Source organism: Pseudorca crassidens, chromosome X (assembly GCF_039906515.1).
Source record: "Pseudorca crassidens isolate mPseCra1 chromosome X, mPseCra1.hap1, whole genome shotgun sequence".
NCBI lineage: Eukaryota > Metazoa > Chordata > Mammalia > Artiodactyla > Delphinidae > Pseudorca > Pseudorca crassidens.
In genome coordinates, this window is record NC_090317.1 from 75,447,553 (window position 1) to 75,470,416 (window position 22,864).

Consider the following 22,864-nt stretch of genomic DNA (forward strand, 5'->3'; position numbering starts at 1 on the left):
AGTTGAATAATTGCTTAGTATGGATTCTGCACCCATTTTAAATGGGCCTCTCTCCTCACTAGTCTGTTGAGACCTTTTTTGTCAAGATTACCAACAATCTCCATGTGCCACTCCACTATTATCATACTCAGCCTGTGAGAAGCATTTCATTTTAGTTACTCTTCCTTCTTGAAACACTTATTCACTTGGCTTTCAGGACACCAAACTCTCCTTCTACCTCACTAGACATTCCATTTCAGTCTCCTCTTGGTTTTCCTTTTCTTCTCAATTTCTACATGTTGGAAGGTCCCAGAGTTTTATTTTGTTTTGTTCTGTTCTATTTTTCTCAGTCCACTTCTCTGTTTATATTCGTTTTCTGCGTGATCTCATTCAGTCTCATGGTTTTAAATATCTTTAAAATATGAGGATGATTTTCAAATTTATATATCAAGGAGTACTATCTCCCCTCTTCCCATCTCAAACTCCCTGTTCAGCATCTCTCTTTAGATGACTCATGGACATTTCCAATTCAAAATGTACAAATACTCTTGATTTCCTATTCCTCCTCAATCTACTCTTACTCTGGTCTCCCTCATTTAAGTAATTGGCAGTACCAGTCACCCAATGGCTAAGGTCAAGAACTTTGGGATGATCCTTGATTACTCTCTTTTCCTTTTACCTTACACCTAATCCATCAGCAATTCCTCTTAGCTCTCCGTGCACATTGTATGTTGAACCTACTAATTCCTACTGCTACCTTCCTGGTAGAGCCACCATCATCTCTTACTTGGGTGGCTACAGGAGCTTCCAAACTCTTATCCTTGCTTTTCTTCTTGCCTGACTATAATTTGTTCTCCACAGCAGCCAGTAAGATGTGTATTCTTTTAAACATGTAAATCAGATCATATCATTCCCTCTGGTCCAAATTTCCAGTGACTTCTCTTCATTTTTAGAAGAAAATTTACATTTTATTCTGCATTATATGATCCTCACTTACCTTTCTGATCTCATTTCTGAACTTCACTGTCTCTCTGTACCCTTTGTTCTCTCTGCTCTAATCTCATTGGTTTTGCCATTCCTTATACATGTCAAACTTACCCAAGGTCCTTTATATTTGCTGTTCTCTTGGTTCTAAACATTCTTCCTCCAGAACTTTGCAAATTTTACTCCTTCATTCAGATCTCAGCTAAATGACGTCTCTTCATAGAGACCTTCTCTGAATACTCTATTTAAATAGATCTTTCTCCTTCTCCATTACTCTCTATCCTTTTACACTGCTTTATTTTATTCCTATCACTTGCTACTTTGTTCACATGTTTATTATCTGTCTTTCCCATTAGAATGTCAGATCCACTTTTATCACCAGCCTCTAGAACAATTCCTATATATCCCATGTGTTCATTAAATACTTGTAGAATAAATGGCTGGGCGTATAGGGAATAATGAAGGGAAAGAGATCACCCAGTTTAAGGGATCACCTCCTTAGGAGGTGATCTGGCATTTAGGAGAAAGTAGAAGGGAACACTGAATGCCTACTCTGTTGTTCCATACTCCCATTTTAATTGGATAAACTCATTTATTTGTCTATTTACAATCTCCCCAAATACACACCAGAAAATATAATCTCTATGCCAGCAGAAATTTTTCACTCTGTATCCCTAGTGCCAGCATAGTATCTAGCATATCATAAATCCTCAATAAATGTGTGTAATAAATGAATGAACTGGGTGATAGTAGACCTGAGATATAATTTAACCTTGGCCACTAGCTTACTGAATAACTTGGGCTAGTCACTTCCTTATTCTGGGTCTTAATTTGCCCCTCTGTGTGAGGAGTTCTTTGTGCCAGAAGATCACCAATGGGATCACCCACTCTAGACAATTTTCTAACTTTTTTTTAAACTGAGATATAATTCATATGAAATAAAATTCACCCTTTTCAAGTGTAGGTCAGTGGTTTTTAGTCTATTCACAAGCTTGTGCAAACATCTAATTCCAGAACAATCTTCTTCATGCTTTTTCTGCATCTATTGAGATGATCATATGGTTTTTCTCTTTCCATTTGTTAATATGGTGTATCACATTGATTAATTTGCATTTTTTGAAGAATCCTTGCCACATGCCCAATCTTGTTTCATCTGTACCCCTATCAATTGCCCCAACTCAGACATCATGTCATTTCATCCATAAATGTTTCAGTATGTACCTGTAAAAGATAAGAAAACTATTTTAACCAAAATCTCAATACCATCGTCATACATAAAAGAAAAGAACACTAAACAACATAGTAATTCCTTAAGATCACTGTCTAGTCAGTATTCAGATTCTCCTATTTTTACATTTTTTTTGAAAAAAACCAGGATCCAAATAAGACGCATATATTACAACTGGTTGACATATCTCTCAGGTCTCATTTAGCTGACCAGAACCTCTGTTCTTAACCACTACACTCTGATCTAGGTTTTCTATTACCAAGGAAGGTGATAATTTCCTTAGAGCAGGAGTTCTCAATCGGGGGTTCATTAACAGCTTCAGGGGGTTCCATGAATCTCTTAAAATTAGTTTTCAAAATTTTACATGTATTTGTGTAGGTTAATTTTTCTAGGGAGAATATCCTTGGCTCTCATTAGCGACTCAAAGCTTTAATTAAGAAACAGGGCAACTGAAAAGCATATACTATTGTCACAGGAAATTGTAAACCACAAAAGCTAAGGGAAAGCCATAAAGTGGTGAGTTGAGGATGTCTTTATGAGGATGGAGAAAGAAGTTAAATTCTGTTAAGTGTATTACCTTGAAATTTAAGAGATCTTTATAAATTACTTTTGAGAGAAATAGAAATAGGGATTAAATGGTACCTTATTTAAAAGTAATATAATGTACAATTGATTGGGGTCTCTTAAGTCCCTTTTTAACATATCCCTTTAAATAAAGTATCTTGGCATATTGTGGTTTTGCTGAATTGTGGTCATGAAAATAATACTCAGATCTTAAGCTGAATTCCCTGTTTTATGAGACTTGTGACTCCACATGAACTGGAATGGGTAGAGACTGATTTTGTGGGATATCATTGATTTGTTCCATGACAATAGTTCCTTTGAATATGTGTATAACTTTGCAATATTATATATACAAAGTTTATCATTAATGTTTCCTCTTTGCACCATCTTTTCCTAGATGAAATCCAACACAGAACACCGAATGGTACTATCATCAGCAGTATAGAACCAACCAAGATGCCACAACACCCCAAAATGCCTATGCAGAGAAGTGGGGAAGCAGATCATGGGAGGAAATCCCCAAGCAGGCCTGTTTCAGATGGCAAGTTGGAGTCCTGCCTCGAGGTGGATGTGGGGAAGTTGGTATCTAGGCTGCAGGATGGAGGGACCAAGGCCATACCAAAGGCCACCAATGGACCTGTGCCAGGTCATGGGCCCACTAAGACCTCCTCTTTCCATGTAAAGAGACCAGCTCCTCGGCCCCTGGCTCACCACAAGGAAGGTAAGTGCTTGGGAATCCCACAGGGAAGAGAAATTACCTCAACTATTTTTTTTTATATTTCCCTAGAAATTGTTCACTTTAATAATTTCATTAAAATAACATAGAATTATGCATAGGATCTTACCAATTAAAAATATTCTCCATTGAATGGATTTTATAATCTCTTACTTAGGTTTCTTTTTTTTTTTTTTTATCCCACCACCACCCCGCCACTCGCTTTCCCCCCTTGGTGTCCATACGTTTGTTCTCTACATCTGTGTCTCAACTTCTGCCTTGCAAACTGGATCATCTGTACCATTTTTCTAGATTCCACATATATGCGTTAATGTACAATATTTGTTTTTCTCTTTCTGACTTACTTCACTCTGTATGACACTCTCTAGGTCCATCCACGTCTCTACAAATGACCCAATTTCATCCCTATTTATGGCTGAGTAATATTCCATTGTATATATGGACCAAATCTTCTTTATCTATTCGTCAGTCAGTAGGCATTTAGGTTGCTTCCATGACCTGGCTATTGTAAACAGTGATGCAATGAACATTGGGGTGCATGTGTATTTCTGAATTATGGTTTTCTCTGGGTATATGCCCAGTAGTGGGATTGCTGGGTCATATGGTAGTTCTACTTTTAGTTTTTAAACAAACCTCCATACTGTTCTCCATAGTGGCTGTACCAATTTACTTTCCCACCAACAGTGCAAGAGGGTTCCCTTTTCTCCACACCCTCTCCAGCATTTGTTGTTTGTAGATTTTTTGATGATGCCCATTCTAACCAGTGAGACGTGATGCCTCATTGTAGTTTTGATTTGCATTTCTCTAATAATTAGTGATGTTGAGCAGCTTTTCATGTGCCTCTTGGTCATCTGTATGTCTTCTTTGGAGAAATGTCTATTTAGGTCTTCTGCCTGTTTTTTGATTGGGTTGTTTTTTTTTTAATACTGAGCTGCAGGAGCTGTTTACATGTTTTGGAGATTAATCCTTTGTTTGTTGATTCATTTGCAAATATTTTCTTCCATTCTGAGGATTGTCTTTTCGTCTTGTTTATGGCTTCCTTTGCTGTGCAAAAGCTTTTAAGTTTCATTAAGTCCCATTTCTTTATTTTTGCTTTTATGTCCATTACTCTAGGAGGTGGGTCAAAAAAGAAATTGCTGTGATGTATGTCAAAGAGTTCTTTACATAGTTCTTCCTATGTTTTCCTCTAAGAGTCTTACAGTGTCCAGTTTTACATTAAGGTATTTAATCCATTTTATTTTTCTGTATGGTGTTAGGGAGTTTTCTAATTCATTCTTTTACATTTAGCTGTCCAGTTTTCCCAGTACCACTTTACTGAAGAGACTACCTTTTCTCCATTGTATATCCTTGCCTCTTTTGTCATAGATTAGTTGATTATAAGTGCATGGGTTTATCTCTGGGCTTTCTATCCTGTTCCTTTTATCTATATTTCTGCTTTCATGCCAATACCATATTGTCTTGATTACCGTAGCTTTGTAGTATAGTCTGAGGTCAGTCTCATTCCTCCAGCTCCATTTTTTTCCCCTAAATATTGCTTTGGTTATTCGGGGTTTTTTGTGTCTCCATACAAATTTTAAAAATTTTTGTTCTAGTTCTGTAAAAAATACCATTGGTAGTTTGATAGGGATTGCATTGAATCTGTAGATTGCTTTGTGTAGTATAGTCACTTTCATAATATTGATTCTTCCAATCCAAGAACATGGTATATCTCTCCATCTGTTTGTGTCATCTTTGATTCCTTTCATCAATGTCTTATAGTTTTCTGAGTACAGGTCTTTTACCTCCTTAGGCAAGTTTATTCCTAAGTATTTTATTATTTTTGTTGCAATGGTGAATGGGAGTGTTTCCTTAATTTCTCTCTCTGATGTTTCATTATTAGTGTATAGGAATGCAAGAGATTTCTTTCCCTTAATTTTGTATCCTGCAACTTTACCAAATTTACTGATGAGCTCTAGTAGTTTTCTGGTGGCATCTTTAGATTATCTATGTATATTACCATGTCATCTGCAAACAGTGACAGTTTTACTTCTTCTTTTCCAATTTGTATTCCTTTTATTTCTTTTTCTTCTCTGATTGCCATGGCTATGACTTCCAAAGCTATGTTGAATAATAGGGGCAAGAGTAAACATCCTTGTATTGTTCCTGACCTTAGCAGAAATGCTTTCAGTTTTTCACCATTGAGAATGGTGTTTGCTGTGGGTTTGTTGTACATGGCTTTATTATGCTGAGGTAGGTTCCCTCTATGCCCACTCTCTGGTGAGTATTTTATCATAAATAGGTGTTGAATATTGTCAAAAGTTCTTTCAGTATCTATTGAAGTGATCATATGGTTTTTATTCTTCAATTTAGTAATGTGGTGTTTCACATTGATTTATTTGCATATATTGAAGAATCCTTGCATCCCTGGGATAAATCCCACTTGATCATGGTGTATGATCCTTTTAATGTGTTACTGGATTCTGTTTACTAGTATTTTGTGAAGCATTTTGGCATCTATCTTCATCAGTAATATAGGTCTGTAATTTTCTTTTTTTGTAGCATCTTTGGTTTTGGTATCAGGGTGATGGTGGCCTCGTAGAATGAGTTTGGGTGTGTTCCTTCCTCTGCAAATTTTTGGAAGAATTTGAAAAGGATGTGTATTAGCTCTTCTCTAAATGTTTGATAGAATTCACCTGTGAAGCCATCTGGTCCTTAACTTTTGTGTGTTGGAAGATTTTAAATCACAGTTTCAATTTCATTACTTGTGTTTTATCTGTTCATAGTTTCTATTTATTCTTGGTTCAGACTTGGAAGGTTATACTTTCTAAGAATTGGTCCATTTCTTCCAGGTTGTCCATTTTATTGGCATACAGTTGCTTGTAGTAGTCTCTCTTATGATGCTTTGTATTTCTATGGTGTCCGTTCTAACTTCTCCTGTTTCATTTCTAAGTTTATTGATTTGAGTCCTCTCCCTCTTTTTCTTGATGAGTCTGGCTAAAGGTTAATCAATTTTGTTTATCTTCTCAAAGAACCAGCTTTTAGTTTTATTGATCTTTGTTATTGTTTTCTTTGTTTCTATTTCATATATTTCTGCTCTGATATTTATCATTTCTTTCCTTCTACTATCTTTGGTTCTTTTTTGTTCTTCTTGCTCTAGTTACTTTAGGTGTAAGGTTAGATTGTTTATTTGAGAGTTTTCTTGTTTCTTGAGGTAGGATTGTATTGCTATAAACTTCCCTCTTAGAACTGCTTTTGCTGCATCCGTATGTTTTGGATCATCGTGTTTTTATTGTCATTTGTCTCTAGGTATTTTTTGATTTCCTCTTTGATTTCTCCAGTGATCTCTTGGATATTTAGTAATGTATTGTTTAGCTTCCATGTGTGTGGGGTTTTTTTACGTCTTTTCCCCCTGTAATTTATTTCTAATCTCATAGCCTTGTGGTCGGAAAAGATGCTTGATAAGATTTCAATTTTCTTAAATTTACCAAGGCTTGATTTGTGACCAAAGATGTGATCTATCCTGGAGAATGTTCCATGTGCACTTGAGAAGAAAGTGTAATCTGCTGTTTTCAGATGGAATGTCCTATAAATATCAGTTATATCTATCTGGTCTATTTTGCCATTTAAAGCTTGTGCTTCCTTATTAATTTTCTGTCTGGTTGATCTGTCCATTGGTGTAAGTGAGGTGTTAAATTCCCCCACTAGTATTGTGTTACTGTTGATTTCCTCTTTTATAGCTGTTAGCGTTTGCCTTATGTATTGACGTCCTGCTATATTGGGTGTGTATATATTTATAATTGTTATCTCTTCTTCTTGGACTGATCCCCTGATCATTATGTAGTGTCCTTCCATGTCTCTTGTAACATTCTTTATTTTAGTCTATTTTTTTCTGATATGAGTATTGGTACTCCAGCTTTCTTTTGATTTCCATTTTCATGGAATATCTTTTCCCATCCCCTCACTTTCAGTCTGTATGTGTCCCTAGGTCTGATGTGGGTCTCTTGTAGACAGCATATATATGGGTCTTGTTTTTGTATCCATTCAGTGAGCCTGTGTCTTTTGGTTGGAGCATTTAATCCATTCATATTTAAGGTAATTATTGATATGTATGTTCCTGTGACCATTTTCTTAATTGTTTTGTGTTTGTTTTTGTAGGTTCTTTTCTTCTTTTGTGTTTCCCACTTAGAGAAGTTCCTTTAGCATTTGTTGTAGAGCTGGTTTGGTGTGCTAAATTCTCTTAGCTTTTGCTTTTCTTTAAAGCTTTTGATTTCTCTGTCAAATCTGAATGGGATCCTTGCCAGGTAGAATATTCTTGATTGTAGGTTCTCCCCTTTCATCACTTTAAGTATATCATGCCACTTACTTCTGGCTTGTAGAGTTTCTGTTAAGAAATCAGCTGTTAACCTTATGCAAGTTCCCTTGCATGTTATTTGTCATTTTTCCCTTGTTGCTTTTAATAATTTTTCTTTGTCTTTATTTTTTGTCAATTTGATTACTGTGTGTCTTGGGGTGTTTCTCCTTGGGTTTATCCTGTATGGGACTCTCTGCACTTCCTGGACTTGGGTAACTATTTCTTTTCCCATGTTAGGGAAGTTTTCAACTATAATCTCTTCAAATATTTTCTTGGTTCCTTTCACTACTTCTTCTCCTTCTGGCACCCCTGTAATGCAAATGTTGTTGTGTTTACAGTTGTACCAGAGGTCTCTTAAGTTGTCTTCATTTCTTTTCATTCTTTTTTCTTTATTATGTTTTCTATGTATAAAATAATATCATCTGCAAATAGTGACAGTTTTACTTCTTCCTTTCAATATAGATGCATTTTATTTCTTCTTATTGCCTAATTGCTCTGGCTAGGACTTCCAATTCTATGTTTAATAAGAGTGGTGAGAGTGGGCACCCTTGTCTTGTTCCTGATCTTAGAGGGATAGCTTTCAGTTTTTCACCATTGAGTATGATGTTGCCTGTGAATTTGTAATATATGGCCTTTATTATGTTGAGGTACTTCCTTCTATACCCATTTTATTGAGAATTTTTATCATATGTGGATATTGAATCTTGTCAAATGCTTTTTCTACATGTATTGAGATGATACATTTTTTAGTTTTCATTTTGTTAATGTGTGGTGTATACATTGATTGATTTGTACATATTGAACCATCCTTGCATCCCTGGAGTAAATCTCACTTGATCACAATGTATGATCCTTTTAATGTATTGTATTGGATGTGCTAATATTTTGTTGAGGATTTTTTCATCCATGTGCATCAGAGATATTGGCCTGTAACTCTGTGTGTGTGTGTGTGTGTGTGTGTGTGTGTGTGTGTGTGTGTTGTCCTTGTCTGGTTTTGGTATCAGGGTAATGTTGGCCTTGTGAAATCAGTTAGGAAGTTTTTCCTCCTCTTTAAGTTTTTAGAAAAGTTTGAGAAGGATAGGTATTAAATCTTCTTTGAATGTTTGGTAGAATTCACCTGCAAAGCCGTATCGTCCTGGACTTTTGTTTGGTAGAGGTTTTTGTTTACTGTTTTAACTTCTTTGTTAGTGATCGGTCTATTCAGATTTTCTTTCTTCATGACTTAGTCTTGGAAGGTTGGGATTCAAGAATTTGTCCATTTCTTCTAGGTTGGCTGATTTGTTGGCATATAGCTATTCATAACTTTTTTTTTATAATTATTTGTATTTCTGTGGTATCTGTTATTATGTCTGTTCTTTCATTTCTGATTTTACTTATCAGAGACTTTTCTCTTTTTTCTTAGTGTCTAGCTAAAGGTTTGTTAATTTTGTTTATCTTTTCAAAGAAACAGCTCTTAGCTTCATTGATCTTTTGTATTGTCTTTTTGGTCTCTATTTCATTTATTTCCACTCTGATCTTTATTATTTCCTTTCTTGTACTGACTTTGAGCTTCATTTTTTTCCTTTTTTTTCTAGTTCATTTAGGTGTAGGGTTAGATTGTTTCTTTCAGATTTGTTTCTTGTTTCTTGAGGTAGGCCTGTGTTGCTATAAACTTCCCTCTTAGTACCACTTTTGTTGCATTCCATAAATTTAAGTATGTCGTATTTTCATTTTCATTTGTCTTCAGGTAATTTTCAATTTCTCCTTTGATTTCTTTGTTGTCCCAATAGTTTTTCAGTAGTATGTTGTTCATTCTCCACGTATTTGTAATTCTTGTAGATTCTTGTAGTTGATTACTAGTTTCATTCCATTGTGATTGGAAAAGTTGCCTGATATTATTTCAATCTTCTTAAATTTATTGAGACTTGTTTTGTGTCCCAACATATGGTCTATCCTTGAGAATGTTCCATGTGCACTTGAGGAGAATATGTATTTTGCTACTTTTGGGTGGAATGCTCTATACAAATCTATCAAATCTATCTGGTCTAATGTTTCATTTAAGACTGCTATTTCCTTGTTGACTTTCTGTATGGATGATCTATCCATTGATGTAAGTTGAGTGTTAAAGTCCCCTACTATTATTGTGTTGCTATCAATTTCTTCCTTTAAGTCTGTTAATAATTGCCTTATATATTTTGGTGCTTCTACATTAGGTGCATTATATTTACCATTTATTAAGTATCTGCTATGTTCCTGGCACTGTACTAGGTACTAGCATAATATTTCTTATCCTCACAAACTTATTGTGAAGAATATATTTTTTTTCTACTAGAAAACTGAGGCTCCCAAAGGTGTTAATTGCCAAAGGTTCATAGTGAGTAACTGGCAGATCTGGGATCTAAGTCTTAGCAAGTCTGGCAGGCATCAAAGTCTGTGTTCTTTCCAGTAAGGCAGAACTATCACTTTACCTTCCTATAAGAAGCTTTGAACCTGTGAACTATTGTTTTCTCATTCTTACTTTCCAGTATAGTAGAAATAGGGACAAGAGGGCACAACTGCAGCAAAACTATGGGCTTTTTAAGTTACAAATTACAAATTCAAAATGTGGCTGACTTCTGCAAATTTAATTGGCTACTAGATGGGGAGACTCATGTTGGGAGGTTGTGACTAATCTAGAGGGGACTAGGGGGAATATAATTTTATGAAAAAAGAGACTTTGATATCACAAAGGCTTAGATCCACATCCTGACTCTTTTATTTTCTAGCTAGATAGCCTTTTAAAAATGTGCCTTATGTTTTATATCATGTCCTGTTCCAAAAAATATTTAAGGCATTTCACAATATAGAAAAATATAAGAACTTAAAAAATAGTAAGAATAATTGCTGTGTAACTGGCCCCTTTCTAGGTGTTGAAGACATAAGAGTGAATAAGACATACAGGGTCCCTACTGTCTTTAAGCTTTTATAAGGACTTAGCAAACCTAAGCCTTAATTTGTTGAAAAAAAGTCAAAAGAAAAATATGACATGACACGAAAATTATATGAAATTCAATTTTCCATGTCCGTAAACAGAAACATGCTCCTTCGTTTACATATTGTCTGGAGCTGCTTTCATGATGTGGGTTGTTGCATGTAACAACCTCAATATGGGTTGATGGCATTGTCTCAGAGCACAATTCAGTAAAAGCTATTCTATGGGGCTCTGATAAGATTTCTACTAAGTAACTGACTATGAATTCTCTAGCTTGACACTGATGCATCTGTATGATTACAGTTAAGTTATTTAACCTCTTTGTACCTTGGTTTCCTTATCTGTAAATGGGAGAAACAGTTCATCCCTCAGAATTATTGCTAAGGTTAAAAGGAATAACAAATAAAGTATCTGCTATATAATCAATATGCAGAATATGTTATTAATTCCTTCCCCTTTTCCTCCTCTTCATAAGATTTGCCTCTTCTCGGAAGTAACAAGTTAAGCCAGACTTCTATGTACACAACTGCTTCAATTTATAAGTCATATGTTGACCTTCACATCAATCTGGTGGATAACTGGATAACTCAACTTATATTCATCACAGTAAAGTTTGTCTTGCCTGTCGCCAAGCCTTGGGGTCAGTCAGATCTTATCAGCTCAGCCCACACAGTAACTTAGCCCTCCCTATCAGTTCCGCTTTCACCATCTTCTGCTGCAAAGTTAAATCCCAACGACATTCCACTCTTCCCCTTCCTCCATTAGTCCTGCCTCAGGCTGCTGGCGGCAGCTGCTCTGATCTAAGGGTTTCAGCTAATGCGAGTACTCATTTGACTGTCCAGTATCAGCCAGACTATCTAAATCTGGGCCACAGCACTCCCTGGCTTTGCTTTCTGCCTTAAATCAGTTAGCAACAGGCCAGTGTGATGCAGGTTTTCTCAAAGACCCATGCCTCCAGCCTTGGCTACAGGAAGTAGAACTGAGGTAGTACTCCTGCCCTTGGTGAAGAATTAGCCAAACCTCTGGTGTAGTTGCCTCTTGGAACTTTCCCTACTCCCACCTCCTCACATCTTATTCCCTCCCTTCCTCCCCATTTTGGCTGTCACTCCAGTGACAGATATTGGGCATCAGAACAAATATCAACTAAACAAAAACTGCAAACAACTCTGACCCCAAGCTATAACTAATAGTTGTTAGCCAGAGGTTCTAGCCCACAGCCTGAAATGGCAATGTCAGAGGGAGAGAGCTGTCACCTTAGCTGACCCACTCTGCATCTTGTTGTTGTCACTCCAATTCAGCTCCTTCTTCAGAGCTTTGCCTGCCATCCTGAGGGTCAATGCATAGGTCTCTTTGCTTTAGTGATACAACTGTGCCACTGTCCTATCCACCATCTTCACTCCTTGCATTGATCCAACATTTGAATAGACTGGATGTGCTCCACATATTTTCTTAGTAATTAAAGATAGCAAAAACAAGGTGCATGTTAAATTGCTTTGTTCCATGACACTCAACTTGATAATGTAACCAATATTGTTTGCTGATGTAATTTTGTCAAGGGTCCTTTTCTGTTCCACACATGGAACTGGACACGTCTCTTCATCTATTGCATCTAATCATTCTGATAGGCCTTTGAGATAGGTTTTATTTTCCCAGTTTCACAGATGGAGAAACTGAGGCTCAGAGAAGTGAAACAGCTTGCCCAGAGTCACCCACATTGTAAGATGTGGAGATGGGGATTGAACCTTGGCTCCCTGGGTATCACATTCTTATTTCTTAAGTGGCTTCAGCTACCTTCCCCTTTCTGTTTTCTAAGAAGCATTCACTTTTGGAGGAACAAAATTATACAAGCCAAATTTCCTGCCTTCCTTTGATGTTGCTGCCTCTTACCAGGCCTGGCTTTGGAAAGGGCATTTTTGTAGCTTCTACAAAGGGACTTAGGACTTTCCTTTGGGGAACGGAGAGGAAGGACATCTACTTACATGTATTTGTTCATTTATTCAGGCACAGTGCTGTGCAATTAGAAAGACAAAGATGAATGGCCATGTTCCCTGCCCTCCAAAGGTTCATGGCGAGGCTGGCATGTAAGCAACCAGTCCCAGTCCAGTGTCATCCATGTTCTAGTGGGAGTTAGAATACATTCCAGTAGGAGCATGGGGTAAAGAGCCCTTCACTGTGCCAGAGGTTCTGAGATAAAAATGGAGAATACATCCACACTGAGACCCTATGACATATGGGCTTAGGAGCCTCTGTCTTGACTGGAGAGAGAAGACTGCATTCTGGTAGCATGCTTTTGAGCTTGGGGAAAGGGTGCTTGTAAGGCCCTGCTCAGCCACAGGGCCATCAATTCTCCACTGGGGTGACTAATGCTATGAGTAGCATTTGCATCTGCTCTAAAAGTATTAGGCACAGACTTGCTCTTGCAGTAATGAGCTTTATGGCCATTATCCACATTTTCTTGTTTGGACTCATTATGCTTTTAATAATGTACTGTGTTTAGTTTTCATTCTCTGGCTTTCCTGGAGCCTAACTCCAAGTTGATTCACAGGGGTCAGAGGCTTTAAGGTGATCATGGGAGAATGTCGTAGAAAGAGATAGATGATTCTAGAAGTTTGAGGGAATCTACAAGTTAAAACAGCCTCCCTTTACTCTGTGCTCTCGGGTAAGGTGTAGATGGATGTAAAAAAAGGTGGAAGAAATTGGCTTAAGGTTGAATATTGATGTTCATCAAGTCTTAAGAAATCTATAAATGCTAAAATTCTTTAGTTATGGTCATTTGATAGAGAATGGGGAGGGAGGGAATAGGTTGGGCTGGAGAGGGAGGTCCAAAGAGTCAAGTTGTGGACCGAAGTTAAAAATAAATTAAAAGGAAGTACAATTTGGTAAAAATACCAATAAGCTCAAAAGGCTTAGTGGAGTCTCAGATATGACTTAGGCTCCAGAGTCACTGAGATGTGAGTTTGAATCCTGGCTCTGCTTCATCCCAGTTGTGGGACCTTGGGCAAGTCACAACCTCTCTGAGCCTTAGTTTTCTAATTTGTAAAATGAAGATATTTGTGACTATAGGATTGCTGTAATGATGAAATGAGATACCAATGTACTTGGCACATAATGAGTACTAAGTAAAAGGTAGCAGTTGTTTTGCTTTTACAGGAGGCTAATTACTAACTACACAATCTTAATTAGGTGAACTTCACTTCTCTGAGCCAGTTTTCTCAACTGTAAGTGGGGACAATGCCTATATTGCAGGTAAGGTTTTTGTGGGGATTAAGTAAGATTAGGTATACAAAACATCTGGTAATATAAAAGAAGTTCAAAAAATGATAGTGGTAGTGGTTGGGTAACAACCTCTCAGGAAATGGCAGGCATGGAAGATGGTAGATATTTACTCTTCTATATTCTAGAGCCTATGAGAAGCCTCAAGCTTCAAATGTAGGTGTCATAAAAGAGCTCAGAACTACTCTTTCCACCCTCAACCTATCTCTGACAATTCCAAACACTCAGAAATAGGAGGACTGTTGATAAGGGGAAGGGGCAAGGAAGGATTCTTAGCCATCCCTCAAAGTCCAGCTAAAGTCCTATTACCTCCATGAAGCCTTTTGACAATTCTGCCCCAGGGAACTCTCCCTTACCTCACTTCTTTTGGCACCCAACTTTGACCCTTTAATTGTGGATGCTGAGTTACTGTATTCATGCTTATTTCCCATGAGTATGACTTCATTTTCCAACTCAGTTTTAAGCCCCTAGATGGCAAAGTCAATGTCAAATCATTTGTCTGCATATGTTGTGAGAGCATAAGGCCAGGCACAAAAGCCCTCAAGGAACACTCAGTCTATTGAACACCTTTCAATTTAGATTTTAGAATAGCCCTGAAATTTGGGTATATCATGTTTGTGTTTGTCACAGATGGCACAAATGGGGACTTCAAAAGGGAAAGCTTTTTCCGTTGTCCTTCTAATGGACTGAACTGTGTTTTTCTTTTCTCAATGAGTATTTATTGAATACCAGTTACATGCAAAGCAATTTACTTGGGCCCCTGGTGAATACAGAGAGGAATCCCACTTAGATCTAGCTCTCAGGTTGCTCCATTTTAATAGGGGAGATAGAGCCACCAAAACAAAGAGCCCTGATTCAAAGTACAAGGTGGTTGGTGCTGTAAGAGTAAGAGAAAGGAACTTGGAACATATTAGGCTTCTAAGAGATGTGGCACTTAAGCTGAATCTTAATAGATGATGCAAATTTGGGCATATTAGAAGGGGTAAAGGGCATCTAGGAAAGAAATGATTAATTGTAGGATGTGTACATGGAACAAGAAATAATACTGTTTCTGTGGACTATGGGATATGTAAAGAGGAAGGGTGGAAAGTTAGACCAGAAACATCAGTTGAGGCCAGGTGGAAGAAGGTAGTGAATTCCAGGTTAAAAAATGTTTGAGTTTATTCTGCAGGCAACAGGGAGCTGTGAAATCTAAATCTAGTATCTATCTATCTTTCTATCTGGAGATTTTTTTCAAGCTGGTTAGGTACATGATCAGAACTGACTTCTAGAGTATTCCACTGTAGCATATAAAAGTCAGCGGGGAGAGATATAGGCCTATAGACATATCATGGACCTACTGATCTGGAAAATAGTCCAAGTTCACATTGTACAGGTAGGGAAGTGATCTGCTCAAGCTCACACAGCAAGTTAGTTTTAGTATTAAGACTGGAATCTAGGTCTTTTGACTCCCAGTTATTATTACTCTTCCATCCCTGCCTCCTCAGTTTGACACTGTGGCTATACTGTCGCAAATTAGAGGCAGGAGAGAACAACATTGGGGTCTTTCAAACAAGAAAGCCCATTGCTACTACTTCAAAGTTTGACTTAAAATGAATCATCAATTTGCAGCACCCAATAAAGAGCCTAGGAGAATGCAAGGCTGATGACATTTGTTTTCTGAGGCCTTGGGTTGATGTCTATTTGGATGTGGCTGCAACTGGGAAATGAATGGGTTTCATATTTCAGGGGGAGTCATCTGGTTCTCTCACCAAAGGAAACAGTAGCCTTAGGGTGGATACAGCTTCAGGTAGAAATGTTTTCTGGCTCTGACTGTAGCATATGCTTCCTATCCAATACCTCCTCCAGTGACCAGTAGAAATGGAACAGCATTGTCAGCTGTTATAATCTGATCTGCAGTGAGCAAGCAGCATCATGTGGCCTAGTGGTTCTCAACTCTGGCTATACATAGCATCACCTGGGGAGCTTTTAAAAATACCCATACCAAGGTGCTACCCCAATCAATTAAGCTAGGCTCTCTGGGGATGGGTCCCCAGTACTGTATAATTTCAATGTTCCCAATGTATAGCCAAGGTTGAAAATCACTGGTACTTCTGACCACTTGGGCTTTGGAAAGCAGATGGACCTGAGTCTATTGTCAATTAACTATGGGGTTATACTTCTCATCTCTGTGTTTCTGTTTCCTCAACTGTAGAACAGGCATAATGCTTCTTGTCTTTCAGGGTTAGGGCCAATGTTAAATGAGAATATATGCATAAAGTACTGAGTATATTATCATAGTACCTGGAACAGAGCAGGTGTTCAATAAAAAAGGTAGCTAAAGTTTTTTACCAGTTATTTTATTACCATTACCATTATTATTGTCATTTATAACTTTTTATATTACTACTAATAACAACAAAACAGCAGACACTGGGAAGAAAAGTGGATGCAAAAACAGGAGATATGAGTTTTAGTCCTCACTCTACCACTTACCTAACTATATGATTGCGGGTGAGTGAGTTCACCTTTCCGAACCTTAGTTTCCTTCTCTATAAAATGGGAAAGATAAGACCCATCTGCTATTCTTTCCTCCCAAGCTTATTGTGAACATCAAATAATTAATTGGGAGAGTGCTTTGAATATTATAATATGTTAGAAAAATTGGATTATTATTATTATTTTGGTCACTCTTTAGCTGCAATTCTGTGTACCCGACCTGGTGCTAAGGGGAATGGCATGTCCAGAAATGTAAGATACAGCCTAGTGTGTAAATGAATAGTACTTGGTTCATACCTCCATTAGAACACCAATCACACTGTATTATCATTATCTTTCTTCATATCTGTCTGCCTCACCAGAATGACTAGCTGGAGGAATTAAAAAACCCCATGGAGCAATATATAAGTACTTCATGAGTGCTTACATGGATGGAAATTACCAATGTCAGCTCAAGTGTTCAGAGGATTGAGATTTGAGCTGACTGTTTAGGGGTAGTTACAGTACAGATAAGACATGAGAACAGGGACATATATCGGGAAAGAAGCAGGACAGAGTCTAACACTTACTTATCCCTGCTACATGCTAGGTATTCTCTAACAGCCATCTAATTTAGTCCTTACAACCAGCTTGTGAGGACGGGTTATTATATCCATTTCCCAGATGAATACCTTGATAGTCAAAGAGTTGAAATAACTGCACAGGGTTCCACAGTTTGGAAGTCGCAGAACAAGGCCTGAAAGCAGGGTCTGCCCAACTCCAGACTTAGTTTCCACACTGTACCATACTGTCTCATCTAGAAGAGTCAAGGGCTTGCTGCTTTGATAGGGCCGGTGAGGAGACCAGTTTAACAAAAGTAGAGCTGGTATTTAAAATCTAGCACTAGTACCTGGTTTAATAATTTGGGACCAGCTCATAGAGGGCCTTGAATTTATGTTAAGGAGTTTGAACTTATCCTGTACATTTTATAGTCACTGAGAAAATCTTTAAGGAGAAGAAATACAGTGTGGAAATACTTAAGGTAAATCTTACAACAGTATTATATGGATTAAAGTTAATATTTTTTACATTTACCTTAAAAAGTTTTGTAGAAGAAAACAATGAATATCAAGGTTTACTGACAAAAATTGAATGAATATCAAGATCTACTAACACCCTTGCATAGTTGCAAACGTGTCTATTTCCAGATGGTGTTCATCAGGCCATGAACATTTTTTGTGGACTTTTTTTCACTTAATATTATTTTATATGAATACATTTTTTGACCTAGCCTAAATCTTTGTCATTTCATGCATAATATGTATTGGTTAAATACTTGTAAGAATTGAATTGTTTGTTTATCAGCCTTTGTGGTTGGGTCTGAATTTTTGCTGTTAAGAAGCATGTTTATGTGCTACTTGTTTTCCTTATTTTTTTCTTTAGAGTTAATTTCTTTGGGCCTGTTCCCCAAAGTGGATCAACTGGATTAATGAGTATGAACTGTCTCATATATATTATTTTGCATTTCATTCACATTGTTCCAGAATTCCTTTTGTTTTGTTTTGTTTTTGTTATTTTTTTATACTGCAGGTTCTTCTTAGTCATCAATTTTATACACATCAGTATATACATGTCAATCCCAATCGCCCAATTCAGCACACCACCATCCCCACCCACCACAGTTTTCCCCACTTGGTGTCCATACGTCTGTTCTCTACATCTGTGTCTCAACTTCTGCCCTGCAAACCGGCTCATCTGTACAACTTTTCTAGGTTCCACATACATGTGTTAATATACGATATTTGTTTATCTCTTTCTGACTTACTTCACTCTGTATGACACTCTCTAGATCCGTCCACGTCTCAACAAATGATTCAAATTCGTTCCTTTTTATGGCTGAGTAATATTCCATTGTATATATGTACCACATCTTCTTTATCCATTCGTCTGTCGATGGGCATTTAGGTTGCTTCCATGACCTGGCTATTGTAAATAGTGCTGCAATGAACATTGGGTGCATGTGTCTTTTTGAATTATGGTTTTCTCTGGGTATATGCCCAGTAGTGGGACTGCTGGATCATATGGTAAATCTATTTGTAGTTTTTTAAGGAACCTCCATACTGTTCTCCATAGTGGCTGCATCAATTTACATTCCCACCAGCAGTGCAAGAGGGTTCCCTTTTCTCCACACCCTCTCCAACATTTGTTGTTTGTAGATTTTCTGATGATGCCCATTCTAAATGGTATGAGGTGATACCTCAGCGTAGTTTTGATTTGCATTTCTCTAATAATTAGTAATGTTGAGCAGCTCCTCATGTGCTTCTTGGCCATCTGTATGTCTTCTTTAGAGAAATGTCTATTTAAGGTCTTCTCCCCATTTTTGGATTGGGTTGTTTGTTTCTTTAATATTGAGCTGCATGAGCTGTATATATATTTTGGAGATTAATCCTTTGTCCGTTGATTCGTTTGCAATATATTCTCCCTTTCTGAGGGTTGTCTTTTCATCTTGTTTATGGTTTCCTTTGCTGTATAAAAGCTTTGAAGTTTCATTAGGTCCCATTTGTTTATTTTTGGTTTTATTTCCACTACTCTAGGAGGTGGATCAAAAAAGATCTTGCTGTTATTTGTCAAAGACTGTTCTTCCTATGTTTTCCTCTAAGAGTTTTATAGTGTCCCATCTTACATTTAGGTGTCTAATCCATTTTGAGTTTATTTTTCTGTATGGTGTTAGGGAGTGTTCTAATTTCATTCTTTTACGTGTAGCTGTCCAGTTTTCCCAACAACACTTACTGAAGAGACTGTCTTTTCTCCATTGTATATCTTTGCCTCCTTTGTCATAGATTAGTTGACCATAGGTGCATGGGTTTATCTCTGGGCTTTCTATCTTGTTCCATTGATCTATGTTTCTGTTTTTGTGCCAGTACCATATTGTCTTGATTAATGTAGTTTTGTAGTATAGCCTGAAGTCAGGGAGTCTGATTCCTCCAGCTGCGTTTTTTTCCCTCAAGAATGCTTTGGCTATTCGGGGTCTTTTGTGTCTCCATACAAATTTTAAGATGATTTGTTCTAGTTCCATAATAAATGCCATTGGTAATTTGATAGGGATTGCAGTGAATCTCTAGGTTGCTTTGGGCAGTATAGTCATTTTCACAATATTGTTTCTTCCAATCCAAGAACATGGTATATCACTCCATCTGTTGGTATCATCTTTAATTTCTTTCATCAGTGTTTTATAGTTTTCTGCATACAGGTCTTTTATCTCCCTAGGTAGGTTTATTCCGAGGTATTTTATTCTTTTTGTTGCAATGGTAAATGGGAGTGTTTCCATAATTTCTCTTTCAGATTTTTCATCATTAGTGTATAGGAATGCAAGAGATTTCTGTGCATTAATTTTGTATCCTGCAACTTTACCAAATTCATTAATTAGCTCTAGTAGTCTTCTGGTGGCATCTTTAAGATTCTCTATGTATACTATCATGTCATCTGCAAACAGTGACAGTTATACTTCTTCTTTTCCAATTTGTATTCCTTTTATTTCTTTTACTTCTCTTATTGCCATGGCTAGGACTTCCAAAACTATGTTGAATAATAGTAGTGAGAGTGGACATCCTTGTCTCATTCCTGATCTTAGAGGAAATGCTTTCAATTTTTCACCATTGAGAATGATGTTGGCTGTGGGTTTGTCATATATGGCCTTTATTATGTTGAGGTAGGTTCCCTCTATGCCTACTTTCTGGAGAGTTTTTATCATAAATGGGTTTGAATTTTGTCAAAAGCTTTTTCTGCATCTATTGGGATGATCATATGGTTTTTATTCTTCAGTTTGTTAATATGGTTTTTCACATTGATTGATTTGCATATATTGAAGAATCCTTGCATCCCTGGGATAAATCCCACTTGATCATTGTTTATGAACCTTTTAATGTGTTGTTGGATTCTGTTTGCTAGTATTTTGTTGAGGATTATTGCATCTATATTCATCAGTGATATTGGTCTGTAATTTTCTTTTTTTTGTAGTATCTTTGTCCAATTTTGGTTTCAGGGTGATGGTGGCCTCATAGAATGAGTTTGGGAGTGTTCCTTCCTCTGCAATTTTTTGGAAGAGTTTGAGAAGAATGGGTGTTATCTCTTCTCTAAATGTTTGATAGAATTCACCTCTGAAGCCATCTGGTCCTGGACTTTTGTTTGTTGGAAGATTTTTTTTTTGCGGTATGCAGGCTGTGCAGGTATGCATTGCTGTGGCCCCTCCCTCTGCAGAGCAGAGGCTCTGGATGCGCAGGCCCAGCGGCCATGGCCCACCGGCCCAGCTGCTCCACAGCATGTGGGATCCTCCCGGACCGGGGCATGAACCCACGTCCCCTGCATCGGCAGGTGGACTCTCAACCACTGCACGACCACGGAAGTCCATACTGGAAGATTTTTAATCACAGTTTCAATTTCATTACTTGTGATTGGTCTGTTCATATTTTCTGTTTCTTCCTGGTTCAGTCTGGAAGGTTATACCTTTCTAAGAATTTGTCCATTTCTTTCAGGTTGTCCATTTTATTGGCAGAGATTTGCTTGTAGTAGTCTCTTAGGATGCTTTGTATTTCTGAGGTGTCTGTTGTAACTTCTCCTTTTTCATTTCTAATTTTATTGATTTGAGTCCTCTCCCTCTTTTTCTTGATAAGTCTGGCTAATGGTTTATCAATTTTGTTTATTTTCTCAATGAACCAGCTTTTAGTTTTATTGATCTTTGCTGTTGTTTACTTTGTTCCTATTTCATTTATTTCTGCTCTGATCTTTATGATTTCTTTCCTTTTGCTATCTTTGGGCTTTGTTTGTTCTTCTTCCTCTAGTTGCTTTAGGTGTAATGTTAGATTGTTTACTTGAGATTTTTCTTGTGTCTTGAGGTAGGCTTGTATAGCTATAAACTTCCCTCTTAGAACTGCTTTTGCTGCATCCCATAGGTTTTGGATCATCGTGTTTTCATTATCATTTGTCTCTAGGTATTTTTTGATTTCCTCTTTGATTTCTTCAGTGATCTCTTGGTTGTTTAGTAACGTATTGTTTAGCCTCCATGTGTTTGTGTTTTTTACGTTTTTTTCCCTGTAATTCATTTCTAATCTCATAGCATTGTGGTTCAGAAAAGATGATTGATGTGATTTCAATTTTCTTAATTTTACTGAGGCTTGATTTGTGACCCAAGGTGTGATCTATCCTGGAGAATGTTCTGTGCACACTTGAGAAGAAAGTGTAATCTGCTGTTTTTGGATGGAATGTCCTATAAATATCAATTAAATCGATCTGGTCTGTTGTGTCATTTAAAGCTTCTGTTTCCTTATTTATTTTCATTTTGGATGATCTGTTCATTGTTGTAAGTGAGGTGTTAAAGTCCGCCACTATTATTGTGTTACTGTCAATTTCCTCTTTTATAGCTGTTAGCATTTGCCTTATGTATTGAGGTGCTCCTATGTTGGGTGCATATATATTTATAATTGTTATATCTTCTTCTTGGATTGATCCCTTGATCATTATATAGTGTCCTTCCTTGTCTCTTGTAACATTCTTTATTTTCAAGTCTATTTTACCTGATATGAGTACAGCTACTCCAGCTTTCTTTTGATTGCCATTTGCATGGAATATCTTTTTCCATCCCCTCACTTTCAGTCTGTATGTGTCCCTAGGTCTGAAGTGGGTCTCTTGTAAACATCATATATATGGGTCTTGTTTTTGTATCCATTCAGCAAGCACGTGTCTTTTGGTTGGAGCTTTTAATCCATCCACATTTAAGGTAATTATCAATATGTATGTTCCTATGACCATTTTCTTAATTGTTTTGGGTTTGTTTTTGTAGGTTCTTTTCTTCTCTTGTGTTTCCCACTTAGAGAAGTTCCTTTAGCATTTGTTGCAGAGCTGGTTTGGTGGTGCTAAATTCTCTTAGCTTTTGCTTGTCTGTAAAGCTTTTGATTTCTCCGTCGAATCTGAATGAGATCCTTGCCGTGTAGAGTAATCTTGATTGTAGGTTCTTCCCTTTCATCACTTTAAATATGTCATGCCATTCCCTTCTGGCTTGTAGAGTTTCTGCTGAGAAATCAGCTGTTAACCTTATGGGAGTTTCTTGTGTTATTTGTCGTTTTTCCCTTGCTGCTTTCAATAATTTTTCTTTGTCTTTAATTTTTGCCAATTTGATTACTATGAGTTTCGGCGTGTTTCTCATTGGGTTTATCCTGTATGGGACTCGCTGCTCTTCCTGGACTTGGGTGGCTATTTCCTTTCCCATGTTAGGGAAGTTTTCGACTATAATCTCTTCAAATATATTCTCTGGTCCTTTCTCTCTCTCTTCTGCTTCTGGAATCCCTATAATGCGAATGTTGTTGCATT

General features: G+C 37.2%; 1 protein-coding gene across 6 annotated transcripts in view; it reads left to right on the forward strand.

Annotated features, from left to right (window-relative positions):
- The window catches only part of OPHN1 (oligophrenin 1), a 602,961-nt gene that overhangs the window by 571,618 nt on the left and 8,479 nt on the right, over nt 1-22,864 (forward strand). For all 6 annotated transcript variants that reach the window (XM_067724252.1, XM_067724257.1, XM_067724254.1 and 3 more), the window contains one exon: nt 3,153-3,476. In XM_067724252.1, the coding sequence (XP_067580353.1) occupies nt 3,153-3,476 (324 nt within the window). The remainder of the gene's footprint in view (nt 1-3,152; nt 3,477-22,864) is intronic.